The sequence below is a fragment of the Triplophysa dalaica genome, chromosome 18 (assembly GCF_015846415.1).
Source record: "Triplophysa dalaica isolate WHDGS20190420 chromosome 18, ASM1584641v1, whole genome shotgun sequence".
Classification (NCBI taxonomy): Eukaryota; Metazoa; Chordata; class Actinopteri; order Cypriniformes; family Nemacheilidae; genus Triplophysa; species Triplophysa dalaica.
The window spans coordinates 7,116,540-7,137,952 of record NC_079559.1 but is presented as its reverse complement, the minus strand read 5'-3'; the positions used below and the strand labels follow the sequence as shown (position 1 = coordinate 7,137,952).

At 36.4% G+C, this 21,413-nt stretch overlaps 2 protein-coding genes across 2 annotated transcripts in view; both read left to right on the top strand.

The window, feature by feature from the left end:
- adamts10 (ADAM metallopeptidase with thrombospondin type 1 motif, 10) overlaps positions 1-1,841 on the top strand; it is a 33,771-nt gene extending 31,930 nt beyond the window's left edge. Inside the window, exon 25 of the mRNA XM_056772242.1 lies at positions 122-1,841. Within this exon, the coding sequence (XP_056628220.1) occupies positions 122-231 (110 nt within the window). The 3' untranslated portion in view covers positions 232-1,841. The remainder of the gene's footprint in view (positions 1-121) is intronic.
- Positions 1,842-2,795: 954 nt separating this feature from the next.
- myo1f (myosin IF) lies at positions 2,796-21,217 on the top strand. Its single transcript, XM_056729550.1, has 28 exons — positions 2,796-3,036; positions 6,225-6,356; positions 6,915-7,004; positions 7,098-7,192; positions 8,229-8,316; positions 8,421-8,510; positions 9,364-9,495; positions 9,616-9,750; positions 9,855-9,987; positions 10,143-10,339; positions 10,427-10,507; positions 10,887-10,973; positions 11,059-11,145; positions 11,282-11,449; positions 11,541-11,626; positions 11,856-11,937; positions 12,067-12,173; positions 12,668-12,766; positions 12,896-13,040; positions 13,200-13,314; positions 13,607-13,776; positions 15,181-15,326; positions 19,374-19,520; positions 19,612-19,760; positions 19,836-19,895; positions 20,067-20,277; positions 20,354-20,526; positions 20,688-21,217. The coding sequence occupies exons 1-28, from the start codon at positions 3,034-3,036 to the stop codon at positions 20,762-20,764; spliced, it is 3,285 nt and encodes a 1,094-aa protein (XP_056585528.1). The 5' UTR covers positions 2,796-3,033; the 3' UTR covers positions 20,765-21,217.
- The last annotated feature ends 196 nt before the right edge of the window (positions 21,218-21,413 follow it).

The window sequence follows — 21,413 nt, the reverse complement described above, 5'->3', positions numbered from 1 at the left end:
TTTTAATCCTACTATGGAACGTTGTTATGGGTCAGAAATACACCTCATCAAAGGGTTTTAAGAGCTGATCTGAAAACTTTGTAGTACATGTGACTGATTTGCATTTTTCGGTGTCTTTCAGAGTGTAAAGATGTGAACACAGTGGCGTACTGCCCCCTGGTGCTCAGGTTCAAGTTTTGCAGCCGCCCATACTTCAGACAGATGTGCTGCAAAACCTGCCAAGGACACTGACCTCTCTCTCTCTCTCTCCCCCCCACCTCTTCCTTCGTGCGTGGCCAAACCGCCCATTCTCAGCATTCCACTGGAGGAGTGTTGTTAACCACTGACTGACTGACATCATTGTAGTAGAGAGTGTGGAAGAAATCAGAACGTAAGAGAGAGACTTGCTGCTCTCCGTCTCGCTCTCAGACCAGCTGCTTTGGGCCTGCTGCTGTGAAAACCCGTCTGTCCGAAAGACCTGTCAGGGTTTCGTTTGCTAGCAACGTGGTGCTTTCGCCAATAACCTGGTGTACAGAAACGTGTTTGTGACATAGTTCTTGTAATGTGATAAAGGAAACTGTTTCTCAACGTTATTTTCTTAAGGGCCGTTCACACTGACACAAAAAGTGACATGTTGACCAGCATTGCAGGCGTCAGTATTGTGACTGGAAGATGTCTGTGTGAGCAGCTATTAAGATAACAAACAGTATCACTCAGATCATTTGATCGTTTAGATCTCATAAGCTCTCATTCGCCTGTTGGGTTGGTGCTAAGATACTGTATCTTTAAATCTGATGGCCTCACGACTGTTTGCAGACAACGTGCCGTTATCTTATCTTCTGGACTTGTAATGCTTTCACTAATAATCATGAGGTAAGTGCATCCGTCAAACATTTGAAGTGTTAAGGGATCAGAGAGATTGAGATGTAAGGGCTGTTTTAGCTAACATGCACATTGATGAAAGCTGAAGCGGCCGGTGATATTTTAGTTCAGTTGCTTTTACTCAACTTTGCTCTGTTCCTCATTGAAAGGCTTAGAAAGAAATTCCAATGAGCAGATGTTCTTTTTTGGGGGATTCTGGGTCATGATGTAACCCGTCATATGGTGTTTTATATATATCAAAAGTTACCTTAAACCCAGGTTCCAACCCACAGTTTCCTGCTCTACCCAATAGGCCACTCTGCCTATGATCATATAGCTTGTAATTAGTTTTCATGCTTTTAGGTTTCCTCTAGTTGTTTACAAAAACCTAATAGACTTAAAAGATTTGAGAATCCAAAACTTTTCGCTCAAATTTGTCACTAAATCATCCGTCTCAAGTTGTTAGGACTGTTTAGAGTTCTAACAGATGTTCTCTCTGTCTTGGATCCTGGCAGCGCTTGTCAAATGTTTGATTGAAAGAGCAGATGGCCTCTATTTCACGCTGGTGGCTTATCTGTGGTGCTATAGTACGGTGCTATGTTTTTATTGGTCATAATCTCAAGATTTATGTATTTTTTATCGTAGGGATTGCTGTGCTTAAATACATTTGCTAAAAAAATTATTAGCAAGATTCTATGAAAACTAGAATTATCGTTGAAGTCTCTCTATAGAGGCGCTAAATGCATAATCAGATTTTGGTACAGTTATTACAGTGTGTCAAAGACGAACATGTTTTGCTTTTGAAAATAAGCTTTTTTAATATTTTGCTGTGTTTATACATTTGCAGAAACTGTAGATTTACATTGGAGAACATTGGTTTTCACATGCTATTCAGTAATATGCTGTTCTGTATTGTTTCGATGTAGTTTGTGTCTTCTAAACTGTAAGTAGACGAGTTTAATTTGAAATACTGAAATAAAAAATGCATTGTGTACAATTTACACCCATTGGTTATTTTGATTGTGTTTGTAGGGCTGTTCAACGATTAATCGCGATTAATCGCATCCAGAATAAAAGTTTCTGTTTACATAATATATGTCTGTGCACTGGGCATATTATTTTTTGTATTTATAAACATGTACACATGTAATGTATATATTCAAGAAAAACATAAAAATTAATACATATATATATATATATATATATATATATATATATTTATATTAATATTAATATATACATGCAAATATTTCCTAAATAGATACATATAGGTCTAGGTTTGTATACATAAAATAAATATGCACAGACATATATTAATATGTCAACATAATAACTTTTATTCTGGATGCGATTAATCACGATTAATCGTTAAGTATCGTGGTATTTCGTTTCTTCCTTAAATTAAATTTAAATTAATTTAAATTAAATTACATTAAATTCACATTAAATGTCAGATTTGTCCCATGCAAACCTCACATTTATAAGTTCCACTCCTTTGGAATGACATTGGTGATTTGTTTAAAGGGACAGTTCCCTCAAAAATGTTCTCACTTATTTACCTTCATTTTGTTTATTCCCTTTTGACTTTATTTTTTTCTAGTATGAAACAAGATTTTCATATGGATTTGATCACTCATGACTTTTATTTGACTTCATGCACTAAGGTCCAGCATTGCTTAATTACAGGATTTGAGCATCCCTGGCCCTCTCCAGAATTTCTCTCTGTCCCTGCCATTTTCTGCTACCAAAGCACCATGATTTTGTATTCAGAAGCGAAAAGAGGTGTTTACATGCTGTTGAGGGTTTTTCAGCTTTTCTGGTTGTAGGATGACTATATCACTCTAGCTTTACTGCCATCCAGTCACAGGAGGGGCTGCATCCTGTTTCTCTTAAGCGTAACGGCTAACCTTAAAACTTTAATCATTATAAGTTATCATTGCGATTGGGGTGTGTGCCCGGTCTGTGGTTGTCAGTGGATGTAGAAAGCATTCAACTTCTCGTCTCACCTAAAGGCGAGTTTGAGGAAGTCATATCAGCTCACAGACTGTTTCCCATCGCTGCACTTTCTGCCCTTATGCTCTTCAGTCTGGCGGTCATGGCGGGGTGCTGAGAAACCTCTGGATTTGTTAAACTCGCTACACTAATCAGCCCAAAGAAAAGAACAACGGGGAGGAGAAAAAACAAAGCAACACAATGGTAAAGAAAACCGTTTATATGTCACTGTTCTTTAATATGCTTGTGGCTTATTTTAATGAAGCTATCTCAGATAAGCTTTGACTAAGTGACTGTTACAGATACTGTTATAGATAAAATAGAATTTTATTAAAGTTATAGCACAAAATCTAATAACTTCAATTGAGCTTTTTTATGCATAAAGCATCACTTTTTATTGTTTACTCACAAGTTGTTGCTAAATCTGAATGTCAAAAGCAACATATTTTCTATAAAAAATGTCGGTCGACAGAACAGCACCACATACAGTCACAGGGTCTGTAAGGAATTTCGACAGCTCCTTAAATGGAAACCAATTGACTCTGTTTAAATTATGGTTCAATGTTATACATCTGCACAGTTATGGGTGGAGTACATTTGTTATTGAAAGACGCTGTTCACATCTCCTTTGCTACTGAAGCTTTCCTGAGTTCACCTGGCCGTCTGAAAGCTTCTCAAAGTTAAAAGGTGCACTGAAGGAAGTGAGTGTTTGACTCGTAGCTCGAGGTTCACGCAAGATTTTTTCGCAACGGCATCTAAAGTTTGTAGAGTTGGGTGGGAGGGAAGTGAAGATATGTGTCAGAGGGGACTGGTGGTTCCTGTCTTGGTATACTTCCTCACACCTTCAGCTTTAAGGAGTCTGTATTTCAGTCTATGCTAAAAATGTCCTCTATACTGTAGGTGGCTGCAGCTTCCGACAGCCAGAGGATGGATGCAAAATCCCCGGTAGTCATGTTGTTTTAAAAGATGCAGTGTGATACATTGTTGGCCAAAAATCTGAGAAGTGTGAAGAAAGTCACTCATTTGGACGTTTCGTAAGGCGTCATGAGGCCCAAATGTGAAAAACAGCAAGACTGTATCTACACTGTGTCATTATACAGAACGTCAATGAAATGTGACTGACGTATGATTTGTCAGGTCTATTGTAGCATACGGATAGATGTATGCTATCAATTCCTCTTTCTGGATTTTATAAGAGCACATCAGCTTATTCTTTAATCTCTATATGACTCACAATGCTTTGGCGGGGAATTTCGCATTGGGCAATTTTGGATTAGAGAATCAGAGACTTTGTAAATAAGGAAATCAGCATTTTCCAAAGTTCAAGCATTTTCCACTTACTACCTTTCTTCGAAATAGATTTCATACAGATTTCAAATAAAGAGGTACTATACACACTGTCCACTGGCCAGGCATTTTTAGCCCTCCCCTCCAGGCCCAATTTACAACAGACCGATAAAAAAGGGAAGGGCAAAATAAAGGCCCACACTACATTTTTTTTAATTAAAGATGCCGTTTCACTAGGATACACGTCACGATACGGAAAAAGAAGTAAATCGCAACTACCATTTCATGATGACTTTTAAAATATATTTGTATGTGTTCTGTGGTAGAAAGATAGTCATGCGGGTTTGGAATGACAAGAGGTTGAGTAAATGATGACAGAATTTTCATTTGTGGGTGAACTATCACTTTAAATGTTAACTGTGGCTAAACTCTACAGCTTATGCTTAGCTACTAAAGTTACTTATTACTTGTAGCTCAGATAAATACAAACATTATAGTGAATAGAAATCATACGATTCCAGCTTCAAAGACGGTAAAGACTTTGAAACACTGGAAATGTTGGATTGAAACCTCTCCAATTGTGAACTATAGAATATGTATTGATTCTTATAAAAAAGTATCAAGCAGGTATTTAGGCAGAACTGTTTATTTGAATGATGTTTTGTAAGAGGATTGTGCTATATTTCTATGTAATACAATACACTGACACACAGCTGGTCTATGGTCTCTGAATATCTGCTTCGTGCTAACTATTTGGGGCTTCCTGTCATAATTACCACATGCAACCACCTTTCAGTCATTGAAATAGATCCACTTTATGTTTCAGAAGACAGGGCCTCTTTTTCTCATCACATTTGTAGCTTTAGAAAAACGTTGTGATTTGAAGGATAGAACAAAAAAATCTGTCATAATTAATTTACCCTAATGTTATTTAAAAGCTAGATATGACTCTCTGTGGAACACAAAAGAAGATATTTAGAGAAATGTCTCAATTGTTTGTGTCCATACAACGGTTGTCAATTGGGTTCAATGTTGTTTGGTTACAAGCCTTCTTCAAAATATCTTGTTTTGTGATCTTCAGAACTCAGACATGATTTATAAGACTTGAGGGTGAATAAACAAAGAATTGGTGTCAACTCAATATGATTTTGACTTTCTGATTTGGTTTTTGTGAAGATCTTGTTCCCTGTTAAAAACGCATCCGGATGCCCGTCTCAGTTCAACTTTTAGCTTCTCTTCTTCTCTATGTGCAATCATAAATGGTTAAATGTGGCGGTAAACACTTCAGCAACCGGTAAAGTTGAAAGAGGAACTGGATGCTGTTAGTCTGTTCATGATAACGCTGTCAGTTTTCCAAAGCTAAGGTATTTTTCCTGCCTGAATACTCCTGTATATTCCTGAATATACGCCTGAATATTCCTGCCAGTTTTCCAAAGCTAAGGTATTTTTCCTGCCTGAATACTACACCCTCTCTCAAACCCATTATTTTTATATAGATTATGTTGTTAGATTTCACATACTGACCAAGTTAACTGAAACTTCCTTTTATAAAACAAGACATTGTTTCCTGGCCTGTTTGCCCTTCGCAATCTTGAAAATGTAGTAAGCTCTGTATGTTACGCGACTTTCTTTTCCAGCTGATGTTTAACTGGCTATTTGATAATGCAATAAATGTTCCTAAACAAATGTATTCATTGTTTTAAAGTTACTCTTTTAGGTAATGCAGCTTTTTAAAATCTTAGCAGGTGTTGCAGTAATTTATTTATCGTTATGACAATAAAACACAAATATCAATGGACTTGAAAGGAAGCCATCGGGATGTTGAGATGCTCTCAAGGATGAATTTGATCTTCAGCATCCTCATCCTGGTTGAAAGGTTTCGTCAAACCTAATGGCATTGTTGGCATTATTCTGGATGACACACCCATCCTATACATCTTATGGATGATTATTTTATTGGACATACGTTCAATTATACAAATGAAATAGGCTGCAAATGCCAAATTGTGTTTTATTGCTGTATTTTGTAATGACTGTTTTTTCTAAGTACTAAGTACTCTAAATGCTCCACTGAATACTATTTTTCCATTCTGTCTCTCTTTCAGGCCAGTAAGTACCACTGGCAGAGTCAAAATGTCAAACAGAGCGGTGTGGATGACATGGTGCTTCTGTCCAAAATCACAGAAGATGCCATCGTGGAAAATCTCAAAAAGAGATACATGGACGACTACATCTTTGTATCCTTTTAATCAACATATTAAAACAAAAGTAGTTAAGTTGAATGTCAACTAAAAGTTTTCTGATAGGAAGAATGCGATATTCTTTAAGAACTTTCATAAAAATCAATATTGACATCTTAATGTAAAAATATTAAATTTATAGAGCTTGAATCGAGAATTTATGGCTTTCTGCTTTTGTGTATCTCGGATAAACTCACTTCCTTATTTCACACGATGCTAAGCAGCGACTGTGTTGGTTATATTATGAGAGCATTACTTTACTTTACTGATGTCACATCAATCAAGTCAAAATAACTACAATTATACAGACAATGTTACGCAATACTTAAAAATACAGTTGATAAAAAATTTACATTTTTTGTTTCACAACAGTGTCTTCTTTGAGATATTTGTTTTTACATTTTTCAAATCAGCCTGTTGATTTTACGGTGCATTGCTCTTTGACGAAGAATCTTGAAAAGAAAAGCAAATATAAACTTTTTAACAACTGAGCCAAATTGAAATGAAACTAAACTACACTGAATTCGTTCATTTGTCCTTGACTCAAATCTAAAGACGTACATAGGGGCTGTATTGATCTCAGTGAATCCATTTAAACAGATGCCATACTTCACAGAGCATGAAATTGAACTCTACCAGGGAGCTGTACGTCCACATACAAACAAACACTGTTACTTTAAATATTCATTCGTTGTATGTTGATGTCAAATTCACATCTCTTCATCTTTCTCTCTTCAGGCCCAGTATGAAAACCCACCGCATATATATGCTCTGACTGATAACATGTACAGGAACATGATGATAGACAGTGAAAATCAGTGTGTCATTATCAGGTTTGTAAGTTTCAACACCAGCCTGTTTTAATGTAACTTGCTGCAGTCAAACTCAAAGCCCCTTTCACGTTAAAGCCACACCGTCGTGAACCTCTCCCGAAAATAAACCACTGGAGAGCGAATATCAGAGAAGAGATTCACTTTTGCTCTTAGAGACCCTTAGACTCAATTTTCATAAAAATCTTCAGCTTTGAGAAGACTTTTAATTTAAAATTGAGACATTTTACTCTCTAACAACTTATCATTATTAAGTATAATTTACTTGGATTTGACACTAAATGATTTGAAGGTTGTGCAATGCATCTACTTTTTATTTCATTACAGCCTATCTGCACAGTCACATGTATCACTGTGGCTCTATTGTAATTATTAATTCATTTACTTTTGTCTTCTTCTTGCTTTTGGCAGTTCCTTCCACCATTTTTTTTGTCACACCCACCAAAAGCTTTGCAGCAGTAGTGGTCACCGTTCTTAGTATAACTTCCTTCCTGATTTGCAAAACACAGACTGATGGCTTAAGAAGAGTTTGCAAATGTTTTGCATCTCACAATGACCCAAACCAAAGGCAGTTAGGTTGCCCATCCACCCAATAACCTAACAGACACCATTAATGAATAACAGTATCTCTAACAAGAGTTAAACTTCCAAGGCATGATGACCAGAGATGTCGTAAACATTGAATTTCCTGGACCTTCATTCTCAGGCACAGCCAATGAAATAAAGCATTCGTGTGTAACATGACGTTTTTGTTTTTGCAGTTTGGTTTATCACGGTTTACATTTCTTTGAAGAAGCATTTAATAAAAAATAGGTGGGTTTTAAAGCCGTTACCCACAGCTTCCTGTGATAGTGACGAAAGCATTCAATCGTATGTTTGTGTGAAAATGTCATTGTGAAAATGAATGTTGACGTCGATTCCCATGGAATGTACCAACTTGTACTTTGCATGGCACTGTTGCTTTAAATACAGGTGTCTGCGAAATGCAGAAGATTGTAAATGCATGTGTTTTGGTTACCTGTCTTGAATGTGTGTCCAGTGGAGAAAGTGGGGCAGGAAAGACAGTTGCTGCAAAGTACATCATGGGCTACATATCTAAAGTGTCAGGGGGAGGAGCCAAGGTTCAGGTAATGTCTTTGAAAATCTTCTTTGCAAAGTCCTTTCAATATTTATGCTGATATAAAGAAGATCTGAGCCCTGAAACCTATTTTGTGATCTTTGTGTTGTTTAGCATGTGAAGGACATTATCCTGCAATCGAATCCTCTACTGGAAGCATTTGGCAATGCAAAGACAGTCCGCAACAACAATTCGAGCCGCTTCGTATGTTTCACACTATTCATATATCTGCTCAGTTTCCTAAACTCCCGAAAAGGATGTGTTTATCATTAACAAATTGTTTGTGTTATGCTTTTTAAGACATTGTGTGTTATTTAGCACACTTGTGTGAAATAAATAAAAGAGACAACACAATAACACCCAAAAATAACACAGTGGTGTGTTCAGTTAAGGACATTTTATTAAGTCAAATTAAAAAATATATATATACATAAAGTATATATACTTTTTATTAATATACTTTATGCAGTAAGTATAATAAAAGCAATGGACTATTTCAATACAATTTGGGACTAAATTGTCCCACTTTTTAGTATTTTAAGTGTAACAGCAGCAGTCACATGGAGTACACAACATATTGTACTGAAATTATACTAGAACTAAACTTATAGGGATACTGATAAAATACAACTGATAGTTTAATACTATACTTTTAGAACGTTTTTTATCATGACAGTATACTTTGAAATTTACATTTTGTATACTTGTACATTCTATGTAAACTTAAAATCATAGTTTACTATTTAAATATTATAAAGTACAGTATTATTATTAATATTATTTCACATTTATATTATACTATTTATGTTTTAAACTGTTTTAGTATTATTAGTATTATAATTAATATTACTACACAACAAGTATATACTTAGAAAACGTGATATACCCTTCAAAAGAATGAGTCTAAGTATAGGCCAAATATAATGGAGTATAATACTCAATACTTAATACATAAAAAGTTTACAATCTTATTTTGAGTTTGTAAAGATATATACTAGTAGTGCACTTGAATAAACCTCTTATTTGTAGAGCTTTGTAACACTGGTTTGATTGACAGGGTAAATACTTTGAGATTCAGTTCAGTAGAGGAGGAGAACCAGATGGAGGGAAGATTTACAACTTTCTCCTGGAAAAATCGAGAGTCGTGAGTCAGAATGAGAATGAGAGGAACTTTCACATCTTCTATCAGGTAAAGCTAGTGTTTTTTTAAGAAGAGTTTGTTAACTCCTTGTTTGCGTACACAAGTTTACCTTGCACAAATTTAAAGAAACTATATAACCTTTTTGTTTTAATTCTTTTTTTTTGCTAGCTTATGGAGGGAGGCACACCACAGCAGAAAGAACAGTTAGGAATTATGACCCCAGATTACTATTACTATCTGAACCAGTCTGGCACCTACAAAGTGGATGGAACCAATGACAGCAAGGACTTCCAGGAAACTATGGTAGATCTTCGCATATAACATAATGACATTCAATCTGTCAGTTTCATTTGGGAGTGAACAATGACCCTACCGTTGATGATGTGTATTGATGACTTTGTCCACAGGAAGCAATCCAAGTGATTGGCATCCCACCGGCGTTTCAGAGTCAGGTGCTGCAGATAGTAGCTGGCATCTTACACCTGGGTAACATCTGCTTTGTGGAAGCTGGAAACTACGGTCAAGTGGAGAGCACAGACTGTGAGTGACATGTGCACACTTGATAAACAATGTCTTGTCCATAATTTGTGGCATTTCAACCTTTTTCCACCCTCACCGAACATATAAGATTTCTAAGAATGGTGACTTCTACTCTTTCATTGGAGTGTTCTGCTTGTTCTACCTTCTCATCCCAGTGTTAGCATTTCCAGCGTACCTTCTGGGCATTGATCAGAGAGGTCTTCAGGAGAAACTCACCAGCCGGAAAATGGACTCCAAATGGGGTGGCAAGTCAGAATCCATCGATGTGACTCTAAACAGGGAACAAGCGTGCTACACGCGTGACGCTCTTTCCAAAGCTCTGTACACGCGTCTGTTTGACTACCTGGTTGAGGTAAGGAAACAGTACATGGCTGTCAACATGCGGCTATACTGTAACCTTCAGTGGTTTGAGTTAGAGAATTGTTTTCTCTGTTGTCAGGCAATTAACAAAGCCATTCAGAAACCTGTGGAAGAGCTCAGCGTTGGAGTTCTGGATATTTATGGATTTGAGATTTTTCAGGTAAATATTCACCTCAAGTTTCCTCATTTTATTTATATTGATTCAGTTAAGGCAGTTTTAAATAGAGATGCACCGATATATTGGTTTATAATCGGTATCAGTCGATAAAAGCGATTAATCACATTATCGGCCGATAGTTTAAAAACAGCCGATGATCAAGGATCACGAAAATGTTAAGAAACATCACCCGCATTCAGAAAGCTAAGAAATATAAATTTGATCTTTCAGAATCGGTTTCAGTAGATATCACGAATTATTGCTCTTCTTGTGCATTGTATTTTAAATTGAAGCTTTGTCCCATATTTTCATCTATATTCTGGGAATAACCAAATGAATTAAAAAGTTATTATTTTGACTCTCTCTTTCTGTCTTATTCTAGAAAAATGGTTTTGAGCAGTTTTGTATCAATTTTGTGAATGAGAAGTTGCAGCAGATCTTTATTGAGTTAACACTGAAAGCTGAACAGGTACAAAATCATAATCATTCAGATGTATATATTTTATGTTTATGAGGACTTGATGTCTGTCATCATTCTTCTTTACCATCCACAGGAAGAGTATGTACAAGAAGGCATCAAATGGAAACCCATTGAATATTTTAACAACAAAATTGTGTGTGACTTAATAGAAAATAAACTGGTAAGTCCACAGAGCGTTTTTTGCAATATGCTGTTAATATTATAAATCCAAACAAAAATCTTAAGATAAAAAACATGTGCCATTATCTTGTTATATTTTTCTCTACGCTTCAACATTATTTTCTCCTCAATCCCAGAATCCCCCGGGCATCATGAGTGTGCTGGATGATGTGTGTGCCACCATGCATGCTAAAGGAGAAGGGGCTGATATGACTTTACTTCAGAAGCTTCAGGCTGCTGTGGGGACACACGAACACTTCAACAACTGGAACTCTGGTTTCGTCATTCATCACTACGCCGGCAAGGTGTGTAAAGAGACTTGTGTAGAAAAACTGTGTAAATATCAATGTCAGAAGTTGTCTGGCGAACAGTCGTGCTCATATTTTTCTGATTTAGGTGTCGTATGATATCAACGGTTTCTGTGAAAGAAACAGAGATGTGCTTTTCACTGATCTCATTGAACTGATGCAAAGCAGCGAATAGTAAGTATTATCTCACTTTTTTGTTTTAGGCCTGCAGCATTGTCCACCCCTTTTATGTAGGTTTGTTAGAGAATTAAGCACAGAAAAGTTATGCAATGCAAGAAAGCTACAAAACAAAGACAGATGAGCATAATGAGTTTTCCAGAAAAAAATGACATACACACATTTATTATAACCTCAATGAACATATTCCAAACATCCAGAAGTATTTCTTTCTGTGGTACTGCAGTGACTTCATCCGAAGCCTCTTCCCAGAAAACCTCAACACGGATAAGAAGAGCAGACCAACCACAGCAAGCTCAAAGATCAAAGTAAGTCCAACTGTCCTTAATAAACTCCTAAGACTTCTGCGGATCAGCACACCAGTCACATTTTCCATGTTTGGAGTCCAATTAGAATAAAAAGAATCGATTCTTATGGAATCCCTGTGTGGTTCACAGAGACAAGCCAATGAACTGGTCAGCACACTGATGAAGTGCACGCCACATTACATCCGCTGTATTAAACCCAATGAGACCAAGAGACCAAAAGACTGGGAGGAGAGCAGGTGAGTTGACCACTTGAAACATCACAGATTCACAGATCAAGAAAAAAAGATTGTGGATTGTAGAAAGATTTCTTTATAAATGTCTTTGTCCTAATGATCACAGAAGAAGATATTTTGAAGAATGTGGCAAGCAAACATTTTTTACCATTGTCATTTTTCTACTAGTAGTCATTGGTGGCCAAGAACTGTTTCGTTACAAGCATTCTTCCAAATATCTTTCTCTGTGTTCATCATAGCAAATATGTAAATATTGACAGAATTTTTATTTTTGGGTGAACTGTACCTTTAATTTAATAAGTTATTTAGTCAAATACATTTTAAGGTCAATTTGATTATACTTTTTTTTTCACAGTGAATAATATTGTCTGTCGTATGGAGGCAATAATAGCATTATTAGATAACATAATACAACATCCAGACAATGAGACTGTTTAAAATGCCAAGATACTAATCAAACACAGAATGTAATAAACTTTCATGGTCTTCTTTTCTAGAGCTAAACATCAGGTGGAGTATCTCGGTTTACGGGAAAATATCAGGGTGCGACGTGCTGGTTTTGCCTATCGCAGAATCTTCCCGAAGTTTTTACAAAGGTAAGTTTTTGACAATATTATATTTCAGGATCAGTTCAAAAATAAACATATGCTGGAATAAGCCTGATTTATAAACAACTTTCATGCATGTTTGTATGCATTCATTCGATTAATGGTCACCTTTGTTAGGTACGCCATCCTAACTGCAGAGACTTGGCCGCATTGGCGAGGTTCAGAACAGCAGGGTGTTTTGCACCTCTTGCAATCTGTAAACATGGATGCCGACCAGTATCAAATGGGCCGCTGTAAAGTCTTCATCAAGAACCCAGAGTCGGTGAGGATCTTAAATCACTAAACACACCAAAATAATAATAAGAAATTAGTCAAGACTGGCTATCTGTCAGCATTGAGGGTATAAATAAACTGTTCTTCAAATTCCGCCTTGACTTTCAACTGCATTTATTGTCCCATCCCCCATTTCTTCTAACCCTAGCTATTTTTGCTGGAAGAGATGCGAGAAAGGAAGTTCGACACTTTTGCCAGAACCATCCAGAAGGCATGGAGAAAATACATTGCCAGGAAGAAATATGAACAAATGAGGGAGGAGGGTAAGTGTGAGATGAGGCGATAAGTAATATGTTTACCATCGATAACAAAGCTGTTTGTTTTAAGTTTGCTCATTTATTGATGACTCTTATAGCATGTGAATATACAGGAAGACTCAAGGCAGAAGTAGATTTTTGCAACTATGCTCATGTCTCATCTCAAAAGTTACTGTATGACTGTCCTCAGATCTGTCAAACTCTGTGTAAAGGCCATAGTGTTTCACTGATTGTGCCCCCTCTTTCTCTCTCTCTCTCTCTCTCTCTCTCTCTCTGTCTCTCTCTATCCCATATTCAGCATCTGATATACTGTATAACTTTAAAGAGCGCCGCAGTAATAGTATAAACAGAAACTTTGTTGGAGATTACCTGGGCATGGAGGAGAAGCCTGAACTTCGACAGTTCTTGACCAAGAGGGAGCGGGTTGACTTTGCAGACTCTGTTAACAAGTTCGATCGCAGATTCAAGGTGAGAAACTCACAAACACAAATCAAACAGAAATAAAGACACAATGACGGAATATGTGCTTCAACACATAAACATCCTTTCTAAGCATGAGTTTAACTCATGAGTTTAACCAAAAGGTTCTGTGGGCTACTTTTCTTTAGACAGTGGTAATTCACACTAAGTAAAAATGGCAGCGGATGCCATTTACACTAAGTTTAAATAGCAGTAGGCTCTGTTTACAGTATGTGCAAAAAGCAGCATTGACAATATGCTATTTACATTTACCGAAACTAGCTGTATTTTCTTTGGATTATGTAGAAAAGTTATATGCTATCGGTACTTATGAATAGTGTCAGATAACGTTACTATTTGCACCTTATTATTAACTATTAAACATTATGCAATAATAACAAAATGTAAATCATTATATTTATTAAAATTATTTAAACGATGGCAACTTATTGAGATATTAAAACCCTACACCTACCTTAACCTAAACTTCATGAATTAAAAAATAATTTTAAGTCTTAAATCAATTTTATAAAAAAACAAATGCCTTTATGAGCTATAATGTGATAGAAAATGGTAAAAGATCATTTTCAGCGAGAGGTGGATTACAACCCCAGTCTATAGTGCCAAAGCTATACAGTCCTTACACCTCACTCCATTGTAGTCGCTGTTTGAAATGGTGTCGTTCTTACCCTTTCTCTAATCCTGTCAAGAATAGTCGAAGGAAGAACCCTTAACACAGACAGCGGTACAATACCAGAACTTTAATTACCAAACAAAAACTGACCTGAGGTAAATACAGAAAACAAAAGACTTCCCACGAGGGGGAAAAACAAGACTGAGACAGTACGACAAACTTAAATATCAGCCACGAATTTAGGTAGCATAATATGCATGGCACGAATAAACTAAATACTACTCACATGAGGAACATAGTTTCTAACACACAAGGTGTCTGACAGAGGAATAAAACACAATGACACAGCGCAGGACAGCGAACACCAGGTCAATACATAGGAGGACTAACAAGGGTAAGTATAAATGGGTAGGTGTTGGGAATCAGACAAGGCAGAGAATGCTTATCGAGGGGGCGGGGTCGAGACGAGACAGGAGAACACATGGCACGCCAGAACAAACAATGCCATGTGTCTCACACAAAACACATTGGGCTTTCATGACCCTGCCACAAGGCTAGAATATCAAGACAAGAATAGGCAGGATCATGACGATTCTAATCACATATTGGTGGGCTGAGCGAGGGCAAATAGTCTCTGCCAACAAGGCAGGCGGTTTGTACTCAGTGTAAACAGACACTCCGTTTTATTTATTGAAATGGTGTGTTGAATATATAAATGATTGATAAAATACACATTCTTGCAAGCAGTCAGTTTCTCTTTTTTCGCTGATTTTTTTCAGACAATAAAAAGGGATCTAATATTGACGCCAAAGTCCATCTATCTAATTGGTCGTGAGAAGGTAAAGAAAGGACCGGAGAAGGGTCAGATAAAGGAAGTCCTGAAGAGAAAGCTGGACATCGGCAGTATCCGTTCGGTTTCTTTGAGGTGTGTTTCGGCACAACATGAACTCCAGATATGTGCTTATTTAGCAAAGACGCATATGGCGACTGCATGCAAATGGGTGGAGCGAGCCCCAAACAATATGAGACCTTGGACCACAAAACCAGTTATAAGGGTCCATCTTTTTAAAGCTAAATGAATAAGCTTTCCATTGATGTATGATACAATATTTGGTCGCTATACAACTATTTGAAAATCTGTAATTTGTGGGTGCAAAATAACTAAATATTGAGAAAATTGCTCAATTCATAAAATTCATAAAGTTCAATGAAATAAAAAATGAAAAAGTCTACTTTTTCATGAAATGTTGCATCAATGTGGGTCATTCTCTTTTTAAAATTCATGTGCTCTCATAATCTTGTGTTCAAATCTGAAAATGCAGATGTACGCACTGTGCGCTGTCCCTCGCGTACGCGTAAAAAAGGAACTATACTTCAAACTTAAGATGGATAGTCATTACAGGAAGGAAGTGGGTTTTCAGATTTTAACTAAATATTATGAGGGCACACGAATTAAAAAAAAGATAAACGAAATTGATTAACTATTTACAATAAACGCTGCATTATTTCATGGAAAAAAGGCATTGTTATTTTTAAATTCATTGGAACTTGTCTATCAGAGGCTCTGTAGCAGGCCGTTGCTAAGAAGAGACAGGTTTGTTTTAACGCTCTCTATTGTCTATTGTGAAAAATAGATTAACCCGAAAGTAGAAATTCTAATCGGTTACACAGATACCAAACTTGAGTGGGTATTTCCCAAAGAGTGGGCAGCAGCAAGAGATGCTTGTAGGTGTTTTTCCGGCCATTATTGTTAGCAATTCTGCTGCATCCACTCACAAATGTAAAGTTTTATATATTTACAGTAGAAAATTGACAAAATTTCTTCATGGAACATGATCTTTATTTGATATCCTAATGATTTTTGGCATAAAAGAAAAATCTATAATTTTACCCTCAATACAATATTTTGTTGGCTATGTGGTGGACCGGGAATGCCGATTAGAAATAAAAGAAAGAATCAATTGATCAATTCATTAATTAAAACATAACAATGTAAACAAATAAATCACTTTTTAAATTGAGAAATTAATAGACTTAGTTAAACTGTTCTATTTAACTTGTGTTAAATGAACAATAAAAGTTTAAATTGAACAATAAAACACTAAATAAATAAAAATACTTTTTAAATGTGTAAATAAATAGATCAATTTCAAACTGTTTATTTTATTCATGTTTTAAAATGTAAAAAAATTAAAAGTTCATTAATAAATCCTTATTAAATCGTTTTAAAAAAAAGCATTTGCCAAATGCTGTTCTCTCTCTGTTTGCCAAACGCTTTTCTTTATCCATTTGTCAATCGAGTCAAACAGCTTTGTTATTAACCAAACCAAACCAAACCTGTTAGACGTACGAGAAGTATTTATTACACCCTGTTATATCGCACGCAAGCCCTGCAGCAATTTACCATAGAAATCATCAATTTTAAGGCGTTTGCATCCCACTGCATCCATATCTGTTTATAATATGTCATAGTCTTTTGCAGCACTGCTTGTGTGTATTGTAATGTAAGACAGGGTGTTAAGGAAATGGATTGCATCTTTCTTGGCAGCATTACAATCCCAACCCGAGTTTCAACTCTATCTCTTCTAAACCCCTTATTCACAGGAAGGCGTTTTCGTTTTGCCATTGTGGTACTGAATAACGACTCCAGCCAATTTAGGGAGGGGTTAGGATAAACTAATCCCACAGCAGTTTCAATTAGGGGAGTCGTAATCTGGTGGGGAGTCAAAATTCGACAGTCCATAACAACAAGTTGCAACATTCTGGACTCTCGAGTGAGCGGATAGGTTCGGTGTCGAGGCCATTGTGTGTACAGCTCATGCTGGACTCAGTTTATAACTTTGAATTCTGTTCGGATCTCCAGCTCTATCTCTCGCCATTGTAAAAGAACAACGCCACTATGGCTCTCACATGATGAACTTCAATCAATCTGTGCTGGAGTCTGTGTGTGAGATTGATGAAGAGTAATTTGGGTTTTGGGTTCACATATACGTCCGAAATTAACTTCTGCCATGTTATGTACTTAGCGTACTTTAACGGCAGTAGGTCTTTCTTGCTGTCCAATGAAATTCTGCCTTACAATTACTTTGTATGGCATGTATGAGAGGGGGTGTATCCTAAAACTGAGCTGAAAAATGATTGGTTTCCCACACGTGTGGACTGTCAAATGGCATAATTTGACTCTATTGACAAATGGTTAAAGAAAAGCTTTTGGCAAAACGACAATAAAAAGCAATTTGGTAAATGCTTTTAAAATTTGCATTTAAAATGATTTATGAATGAACTTTTTATCTTTAATGTTTAAAAGCATGACTTCTAGAATGTATCTATTTATTTAGACATTTAGAACATTTTTTTTTATTTAGTGTTTTATTTTTCAATAAAATAACATTTTAAAACACAAGTTAAATAAAACAGCTTAAATAAGTCGAATCATTTCTCAATTTAAAAAGTGATTTATTTGTTTACATTGTTATGTTTTAATTCTTAAATTGATCAATTGGTTCTTTCTTTTATTTCTAATAGGCATCCATATAAATGTACTTTGTGATACTTATGACTGGTTTTGTGGTTCAGGGTCACATATGTCAGTTTTGCTTAAGCAGTAGTTCCCAGTACAAATGCAATTACAAAACTTTTAAATGAGGAACACCATGAAAAGAGAAATATTGTGCTCACTATTTGTTTTGAAATCATAATTAAAATACAGCTGAAGCTGTTTCGGCCCGACAACCTAATATTTTCAGTGAAATGATTTGCACGTTTTGCCACAATCAGCTAAATATACAATCAGCGAAATAACTATTCAAAACACATATCACCTCTTTCAAAGCTTTTTGGGTCTGAGCGAAAGTTCTCTACATATTAATCGTGTTTATACTTCATTGGGGACGGTGCAAATGTGCAACACAAACTAGTTTCCAGACAACCACTGATGCTGTCTAATGCGGAAGTTCTGCCACTGTTGCAAACTGCAAAGGGGAAATTAACAAACAGGAAATATGTTAGTATTTATGGCTATGTTCTAATTTTTTGCCTTATATGTATGAGGCTCTTAAAGCTTTTCTGGTTGGTGTGCTTGCACAGGCATAGAGAAAGAGAGAAAGGAGAACGAGATGGTGTTTTTCAAAGGAATGTTTATTGTTTATTACTCTGATTGAAGAGAATATATCAAAGATGTGCTAAGATCATGTAGAAATCAATTCCAGACATAACCACTGCTTCTTCTCTATAAAAAATGCATTATTTCCTCGAAAAAAAGGGAAATACACAGAAAAAATAAGGCAATAAATTAACTAAATTAAATTTCCATATATTGGAACCAAGTACTTTTAAAAGAATAATTAAAAAAACATAATGACAATTCCTTATGTGTTTTTCAATATACTTATTTATTTGTGTAATGTTATTTATATAATATTATATATATACCATATTATTTAGATTTTATTTAAAATATTTTCAAATTTTAAATGATTTAATATATTGACAGCTAATACGCATGAAAATATATTTCTGCCTAATATGTTCTTAAAGGTTTTGTGGTTTGTTTGAACATACATGATAGAGAGAGAAAGAACAAGAGAGTGAGATGGTATTTTTCAGAAGAATGGTGATTGTCCATCACCCTGGTTGAAGATAATCTAAAAATCAATTACAGATATAACTTCTCCCTTCTGTACTTTGTATTATATCAGCAGTCACTCTCACCTTTTCTCTCCTCTGCTGTTTAACTTTACACTTTAGAAATCATTCCACACCTTTGCCAGTGCAAATGATATCTCTAAATGATAAAAAAATCAGTTAATTGAGGATAATTGAGGCAAAAACAAAACACTTCTTGAGAAACAAACAGCTTCCATTAATGGTCCAGATTGAACATCATACAAAAGTGGATGAGGGCTTTTTTGGCAAGCACCACTCACATATTTAAATAAATGTAAAACTATACTCTTTTTTGCATACCCTCCAGCACAAGACAAGATGACTTCTTCATTCTTCATGACACTGAGTATGACAGTCTTCTGGAGTCCACGTTTAAGACAGAGTTTCTCAGCTTGCTGTGCAAGCGCTACGAGGAACAAACCAAAAGCAAACTTTCACTGTCCTTCAGCGACAGGTCCTGATTCAATTTTATTTCTTTCAATGTCATTTACAATGAATTAGTGCAGTCTCCTTATAGCAGTCCAACATGGTCTCATGTTGAACAGGCTGGAATTCCATGTGAAGAAAGAAGGCTGGGGAGGAGGCGGCACCCGTGTGGTGGTTTTCCAGAGGGGGCAGACGGATGCAGTTCAGATCAAACCTGGAGGAAAGACGCTTTCTGTGTCCGTAGGAGATGGACTTCCAAAGACATCCAGTAAGTGAATGTGAGAATGGATGGATGGAAATTGTTTACAAAATTGTTTTGTGCTCTGATGTTGTGTTTCTCCAGAGCCAACCAGGAAGAATATGCAACAGGGTCATGGAGGAAAACCCCGAAAACAACACAGAGGTATACAAATAAACTCGTTTTTTTGTATCTTTAGTGTTGAAACCTGAAAAGCCACTACTAACTATGTTGGCTTATATGTTAGAATCGTTTATCCTTACATCTGTCAATGTCAAGAAAATAACACCTGTAAAGAATTGACTCCACTGAGCTCCACTTTTTTATTTCTTACAGGTGGCCATCAAAATGGAGCTGCACAGTTTCCCCGGGCTGCTCCTCAACAACAGCGGGATACCACATACTCCCTCCCCATGAGGCAGAACCCTCCACCCAGCGAAGCTCTTGCCAAACTAGGATCACAGAAGAATCGGAAAGGCTCCAGGCCGGCGCAGAATCAGTCCGCAAACCTTGATTTCCTCAATGTACCTGATCAGGGCATGTCAGGGTAAGAGAACTTCTGAATTACATCTAAAATAGAGTTTTTCTGAATATTCCGTCTAATAAGGATCTTTGCTTACCAGAATGCAGAGAAAAAGGAGCATCAGTCAGCGGCCACCCCCGGCCCCCTCAAGCCGATCCAGACCCCAACCCCGACCGCAAGGCCCACGCTGCAAAGCGCTCTATCAATATGTGGGCCAGGATGTGGATGAAATCAGTTTTGATGCTAATGAGATCATCGATCTAGTCAAAGAAGGTGAGACCTGTAAATGAGAGAGAATGCCATCATTTCGCCATGTAGGACATGAAACCAAACAACAAATCCATTGTAAATTTTAAAATAAGTCACATAAAAAATCATGTCCTTAGCTTAACCATTATACCTTAAATGTGATGTGTTCTTTGGGCTTTCTGTAGATCCATCAGGCTGGTGGCGAGGGCGGATTCATGGCAGGGAAGGTCTCTTTCCTGGGAACTATGTTGAGAAGATCTGACCTTCTTATATGTATGCGGTAGACAGCACTGATGAACCTGAACCATGACTTTTGACCTCAAACCTCCACCAAATCTCTGGAAATCTGGGAATACTCCAGTCTTAGCCTATGATACGACCAACTATTTCAAATGCTCTCAAATTGTCCTTTGTCAATATTTGTTGGTACAATTTGAAGGCTAAGAGGGAGTATACACTGTTTACAAAGACTCTGCACTGTCCACAGGTGACCACTGGGTTGTGCTGTTTTGCGGTTTTCAAGATTTTCAAGAACTGTGTTAAAACCTTACCATGAATTAACACAATTTTCCGAATGCTTATGTCTTAAATACCTAAACTGTATAGGTATAAAATCTGTTTGTTTTTAAAATGTATGTTTTTTTATTTTCTATTCTTTAACATGCATTCGTTTTCTAGGATACTAACAGTATTAAAGTGACTTTTATTAAAATGATCATGCCGTATCATAGCCTGTATACTTTAAATGAGGTCCTGAAAGAATACTTTTTACATACCGTAATTTCAGCTACAGACCCTAGTGTCTATATTCTCATAAATAAGGAAATGATGTAAAAAAAAAATGTTGATTATAAATTATGTGTAAAAGAGTTCCTTGTGGGAGTTTGCATGTTCTCCCCGTGCCTCGGGGG